The following is a 6,675-nucleotide window of genomic DNA, read 5'->3' on the forward strand; positions in this document are numbered from 1 at the left end:
GTCCACTTTATCGCGTCTCGTTATAACGGATCTCACTGTAGATCGTTGTCTCGATGGATATTATCGCAGTTTAAGTTTGTTTTTGCCGTAACGGAAAATTAGGAATACGTAATGAAATAATACGAAGTAATCGTAAAGTTTATTATTACAAAAATTACCGAAAATGTTGCAGCGAGATCAGTTATAACGAGACACGATAAAGTGCGCGCGTACCGAGCGCAAATTCAAAGTCGATTTTCTCGAAAACAAAGCGTTAAACGAAAAATTTGTATTTTATATTTTCGATTTCTTTTTTCGCGTAGAATCATCCCCTTTCCGCTTGTACCACCAGTTACCAACCACCCTGTATATTGAGTGTCACAGTTAAAGAAGGTACTCGCGATATTTAGAAACTTTGAAACCTTCGTTCTACGATTGTCTCCTCGTTTCTCTGTGAAATTTCTTGCTTAAAAAATATCTCTACCTCGTAAAGATATAAATTTACATAAAGAGCCAGAGCGTAATAATCGATATTATCCTATAGTTGTTGCTATTCCTTTGTCTTATCTATCTCATCGTCGTTATCGTCTCTTCTCCCTTAAATTCGCGACTCTTCCAAGAAATTCCTTGCCATCGATCGCAAACTCCGGCATTCTTTTCCCAGTCTTCCCTCCGCGAATCACCATAAATTACGTGACACGAATTGCACTCTGTATAATGTAAAAGGACCGCAGAGTCGAATGATCTCCCAATACGGTAATGAAGTCTCGGCTGGCACAAGATCGTGCAAACTCGGAACTCGTGGCTGTAGCGAAAGGTAAAGTAACGCAAGGTTTGGTCTCAGCTTGAGTCTGTGAATTTCGCTGCCGGGTGAGAAAGTTGGTAAAAAGTTAGCGGAATTAACCGGGGAGAAACCGGTAGCCATTTCTGAAAGTGGATGAATACAGAACGATACTAAGCGAGAAGAGAATGATGAATTTACTCGAACGACTGTTACGCAAGGCTTAATTTTATTAACTCGACGGAAATGGGGTGAAAACAAGGAGATCTCTACAATTTTCACCGACGTCTGCCCTGTTTTAACTATGACGAGTCGTTTCGTTGTACGATGCTTGCTTTGTATAATTTCTCTGCCGTGCCATTCATCCTGGTCGTTCGAACGTGCTGCTTGAAACGACGAACGAATATTTCCATTCTTCTTCAGTTCTATTTAGTTCAGATGTTCTCGATGAAAAGTTATCGTCGGTTTGGAACGTTTTTCGGATAAAAGTAAACCGTACGGTCGTAGAAAAATATTTTTTTTTTTATTTATTAAAATTTCCAATCGATTCTCGCATTGAGAATTTTCAGTAATTTTTTCTGGCCTGGCGCACTGACATGGCTAATTGTTTATGATAAGTTAATGCTCATTATAGATAAGTATAATTTATAAGTAAGTATTACAAATAAGTAAATATTATTTAATTTAGATAACTAATTGAATCTAGCGTTTAGGTCTAGCGGGTAGTGTCTCTTCAGCCTGCGGATCTGGTCCTACGTATCGAGTAGTCCGGTAATTAGGGAGTTTCGATGTTTGTCGACTCTTTTGCTATATCTGTCGCTATATTTTGCTATTTCCTCTTTGACTGTTGGTATCTTGAGATCGCGATGTATTAGTTCGTTGGTGACATAGCAGGGTGCATTTATAATGGATCTTAGCGTTTTCGATTGGATGCGTTGAAGCATTTCAATGTTGGAGTTACTTACTGTTCCCCATAGTTGGATTCCGTAGGTCTACACAGGTTTTATTACGGTCTTATAGAGGGTAATTTTATTCTGTGTGCTTAGTTTGGAACATCGGCCAGGTAGAAAAATATAAACACGAAATCATCATCGCGTATGGCATCTACCACAGTCGTAGAACAAGAAGAGAGTTACTCTTTGTTTAAACTCTGGGAAATTGATTTTCTATCTAGTTGGAAAGGTTCGAAGAAGAAGTTTCATAAAGTAATCGTATTCGATACGGTGGAATATAGTGGATCGAAGCATAGAATTGCTCGCTCATCGAGAAAAGAAAAGCCCTCGTTTTGATGCGTTACTATAGACGTTCGCTATAAATCGCGATAAAAGCGAGGCAATAATCGGTCTCGAGATTTACTGGCGGCGGAAAATTTAATACGCCGCCGCTCCGTTGCAATCTCATTCCGTGAATAGCGAAGGGTACATAATGCTCGACAAGCAAGGAACATCCTAAACGGGACAAGATTGTCGTCGAGTAGCATTGTTGCGTCATTGTGCGTGATAATTCCTCAGGGAGCATAATTCAGCACTCGGTTGCTGCGTCGTGTGAATGCGCTACAGGAACTCGGTAGTTTAGCTTGGTTTCGTGAACTTTGCGTTCTGCAATATGAAACGCGCTATAGTTGATATAATAGCGAATCTTCGTAAAGAGAGAGAAAGAGAGAGAAAGAGAGGGAGAGAATATTGGATAATGGACGATACAGAGGTGACGAAGTTAAGATAGAACTAATTTTTACAGAGTGGTTCAAAGTAAAAATTATAAAACATTTTATGTATTTTGGAGATTAGTAACGAACTTAGGGTATTAGGTATAAAGTAGCGAAATACGAAATATTTCATTTTGAACGATAATATTTTATTTGAATTTTTGTTTCTGTTTCGAAAGAACTGTAAGCCGAACAGTTAGTTTGTGTCGCGCATTGGAAATTAGAAAAGCTGTTGGAAATCTTTAACGCGAATTCAAAGGCTCGACTATGACGAAACATGATTTATTCGTCAACTTGACTGACGTGGATGTAACTTATAGCGGAGAGCCGTTTAAAATTCGTGCTGCGAGAGTTGAACTGCCGACGACACGTACGCATTATCTCGCTCAAAATGTCTCGCATTTATAACGATAGCGAAATATTTTAATCGCGCGTTAAAGCGCGCAAAATTTCTCTAACGTTGCTGCTTCGTGAATAATATTCACGACGAAACTGTCGATATTTCGCGTGAAATAAACGCGAGAACGTAATAGCGAAATCGCCGATAGGTTGAAATAATTCTCTGCAGGCTTTCAAACGCGATAAACATCAAATTTTATCAAAATTCCTTTACCAAAGATAAAAATGTAAACCACTTCGAGTCCCGTCAAATTCGCTTCCCATCATTTAGAAGCTCGATAAAGTTTCCAAAAGACCGAGCTAAATAGAAAATAGAAAATGGAAAGATACAAAAAGGGGATAAAGGTAAAGACAAAATTATTATTCGACGTTTCAGGAAGTCACGGAAGAACGAACGTTATTGCAATTCCACTACACAGAATGGCACTCGCATACGTGTCCATTCGGAAACGCGGTTTTAGAGTTCCGTCGACGCGTGAGAGCGGTAGTCGGTTCCACCATAAAGAACGAGTCTGGACCTATGGTGGTCCATTGCAAGTAAGTATTTCCATCGATATGAATTTCGATGGTTTCGTGTAATTTCCAATTTGATAGCTTACGATGCTTTCCAATCTGATAAATCGTTGAACGAAAGAAACGTTATGTTTTTGAAAAAATGAAGCGATGGTGGTGGAAGATCAGGCGTGTACCTGGCGATAGATGCGAATATGGAATTGGCCGAGGAAGAAGATGCCTTCGACGTCTTTGGCTATTTGAAAAAGTTGCGGCAAAGCAGAAGAGGACTTATCGAGAACTTGGTAAATTCATAATATCGATCGTCTTCTTATTTATGGTTTCGTTCGAGCGACGAGACACAAGATGCTGGTTTAAGGAGATTGAGCTTCGCCTTTTGACGAGTTCTGTTGATTCCACTGTTTATCGCAATATATAGATTATTGGAATCTCTAGAAAAAGTTTCTCGCGTTTACTTCAATAATTATTATTTTGTTATTAGTACCGGTTCTATTTTTCATTATCGTTATATTAGATGTTTTACAATGAATTTTCCATTCAACGGTGATTTCCTTTTATATCCTATGCTCTATTATAAATATTCAAATTATCTTCAACGACAGTATGAATATTTCATAAGAATTGTAGTCTGCCAATTACGAATTATGAATATTTCGTATTATTTATAAACAAAAATAAAAGAGATGGAAAATAGCTAATAACATGTAAACATCGATGTTGCCCAACAATAATTTACAATAATCAGATTTATTATTATGCAGGAACAATATAGATTCGTGTACGACACGCTGGAGGAGTTTGTGGTGTGTGGCATCTCGTGGTTTCCGGTCTCAGAGTTGTCGCAACGTCTTAAGCAGAAGAGCGTAAAAAATCCAATAACTAAAATGAATGAATATCAACGGGAATATCAGCAAATTTGTAAGCAGACGCCGCGCTTTACGATCGGAGATTGCGCTGGAGGCCACAGGGCTGATAACAGGGAAAAGAACAGAGACGTGTTGGTTGTGCCGCGTAAGTTTCCACCGATAAAACATCGTATAAATGTTTTTCCGATGAACGAAAAAAGAAAGGAAATGCTTTTACTACACTGTAAAAATTGCATGTCGCGCATATGCGGATACTGCGTTAGAGACTCTATATTTCATTTCCCTATCAATTTTTATATCTTTTTCAGAAACTATACGGGGGATATTTGTAAACAGATATGAATTTGTTACTCGTATTATACATAGATTCCAGACGTGAACTTTCTTGTGTACCTTAAACTTGCATTTTTCAAAAAAAAAAAAAAAAAAAGGAGCATACACTTGTTTTTCTTTTTGGAAATGAAATAATTGGCGATTTTGGAAGAGTTATATTCTACACGTTGGAATCTTTATCGTGTTATATTTCTTTATGTCAGAAAAATATAAAATTATTTCGAAATATAATGCGTAAACGTCCCTTCTACGTGTGTGTATATGTGTATAAATAATGGGTGTAATATTTAACGCGAGCCGATCGTATCTTTATTCATGAACTAATATTTCTCACTTTAGCTGACAACTTCCGACCATACCTCACCAGCTTCCAGGGTAACAGTTACACTGACTATATAAATGCTGTCTTCGTGGACGTAAGTGTACAATCTATATATCTAAATGTCCATATTTCAATCTTCTCTAATAGTTAATTCTTCTATCGTAATAAAACTTTGTGTATTGTTTTCCTACAATTAGAGATTAAACGGAGGTTTATTCAAATTCCCATATAAAAGGTTGTTCGTTATCCTCTCTGATAAAAATTACATTTCATGCAACGCGCACCAAATTTAAACTCCACGTAGAACCAAATTGCTATATAGGGAAAGATCTTTCCTTTCGTCAATCTTCATCCCACGTCCGCTCTATTATATAAACTACTGTTCATTTCCTGCGAACATCGTCGTTTTTTCTCTTAAATGATCGTTCTCGACAGGGTTACACGAAGCCCAGGGAATACATCGTTACTGAATGGCCTCTTCGACACACGTGCGGTGAGTTTTGGTCCCTGGTTTACGATTACGAGTGTTCAGCCGTGGTGGTACTCTGCGTACCTCCCCCAGGCTCCACCAACTTCCCCAGTTTCTGGCCCGAGGGAAAACACTCGAAGAAATACGGACCCGTTTTTACGATTGATCACATCAGCCACAACCACTACACGAACATCAAGACCTGGGTGAGAAACAGCTTGCTGCTCCTTCTTTTACACGCTTTGAATTCTCTCTACGGAGTTTAAGAAGACATCTAAAAACATTTTCTTGGGCGATCTAGTTTTCTAACTAGTACGGGTTGCCGGATCGAGATTCGAATCCGAATCTTTCGCTTACTAGGCTGGTGCTTTCCCAAATTAAGTTGTCCACGTCATCGAAGAAAGTATCTTCTCTCAAACTCTTGAAGTCTCGAGTGGCTACCGCCTGGAATATGATATATAATTTTTATTCAACCTCTCACCGGCGTTTGAATACGATTTGAACGATAGATTCTAGAAAATAATCATATCGTTCTATAGATTTTTAGGATAAACAAGAAAATCGTGTCACTGACCGAGCTGATGGCAGGCGTGAAAGCACCACCGAAGACGGTTCAGTTGTTCCAACTGACGTGTTGGCCTATGGGTCACAAAGTTCCAACGTCGACAAACAGTCTGGTCGAGTTGATGAATATGGTCGAGAGGTGGAGGCAACGAACCGACTATGGACCGGTCGCTGTGGTCTCCCCAGATGGCAGAAGTCGTTGCGGTGTATATTGCGCCGCAAACGCGTGTATAGAACAAGTGATTCAACATGGGGAAGTGGACATTTTCCAAGCAGTTAAAACTGTACGCAGACATAGACCTCAGCTTGTCGAGAACATGGTGAGTGGTTATAAGCGAAGCAAGTTACTCGGCACATTCGCTTCTTCGACTTTTAACTGTCGCGAGTTCCAAATTTAAAAAACAAATTAACTAAAAATCAATTTAAATCGAACGACAAGTATCTGTGTACGATACAAAATTGTCGATATTTTCTACCTGTCAAACTTGTCTTAAGATTCCGTTTAAAAAGGAGGATTATTTTTCATGTTACGAGCAATTTAATCATCGTTTAAATCGTGCTCGAAACTGTTGCAGACCGAGTACAAATATTGTTACGACCTGGTGCTACATTACGTGCTCCACTACCTGAACAAGGACATGAACGAGAAAAAGTGAGAAAGCGAGTTGAGGGACGAGCTGTGGTTCATTGAGTTCGGTCGCGGGGCGGCGCTGCCGTTGACTCCGGAGGAAGCCCCGGCGGACG

At 39.2% G+C, this 6,675-nt stretch overlaps 2 protein-coding genes across 7 annotated transcripts in view; both read left to right on the forward strand.

Annotated features, from left to right (window-relative positions):
- LOC100740849 (receptor-type tyrosine-protein phosphatase kappa) overlaps positions 1-6,648 on the forward strand; it is a 108,383-nt gene extending 101,735 nt beyond the window's left edge. For all 6 annotated transcript variants that reach the window (XM_033324228.1, XM_033324233.1, XM_033324235.1 and 3 more), the window contains 7 exons: positions 3,241-3,401; positions 3,526-3,661; positions 4,139-4,388; positions 4,916-4,992; positions 5,334-5,573; positions 5,907-6,251; positions 6,507-6,648. In XM_033324228.1, the coding sequence (XP_033180119.1) occupies positions 3,241-3,401; positions 3,526-3,661; positions 4,139-4,388; positions 4,916-4,992; positions 5,334-5,573; positions 5,907-6,251; positions 6,507-6,587 (1,290 nt within the window). In that variant the 3' untranslated portion in view covers positions 6,588-6,648. The remainder of the gene's footprint in view (positions 1-3,240; positions 3,402-3,525; positions 3,662-4,138; positions 4,389-4,915; positions 4,993-5,333; positions 5,574-5,906; positions 6,252-6,506) is intronic.
- Positions 6,542-6,675, forward strand: part of LOC117151101 — a 10,076-nt gene continuing 9,942 nt past the window's right edge. The window contains exon 1 of the mRNA XM_033324216.1: positions 6,542-6,675. The gene's annotated coding sequence lies outside the window, so the exon portion shown is untranslated.

The sequence above is a fragment of the Bombus impatiens genome, unplaced genomic scaffold, assembly GCF_000188095.3.
Source record: "Bombus impatiens unplaced genomic scaffold, BIMP_2.2 scf_0051, whole genome shotgun sequence".
NCBI lineage: Eukaryota > Metazoa > Arthropoda > Insecta > Hymenoptera > Apidae > Bombus > Bombus impatiens.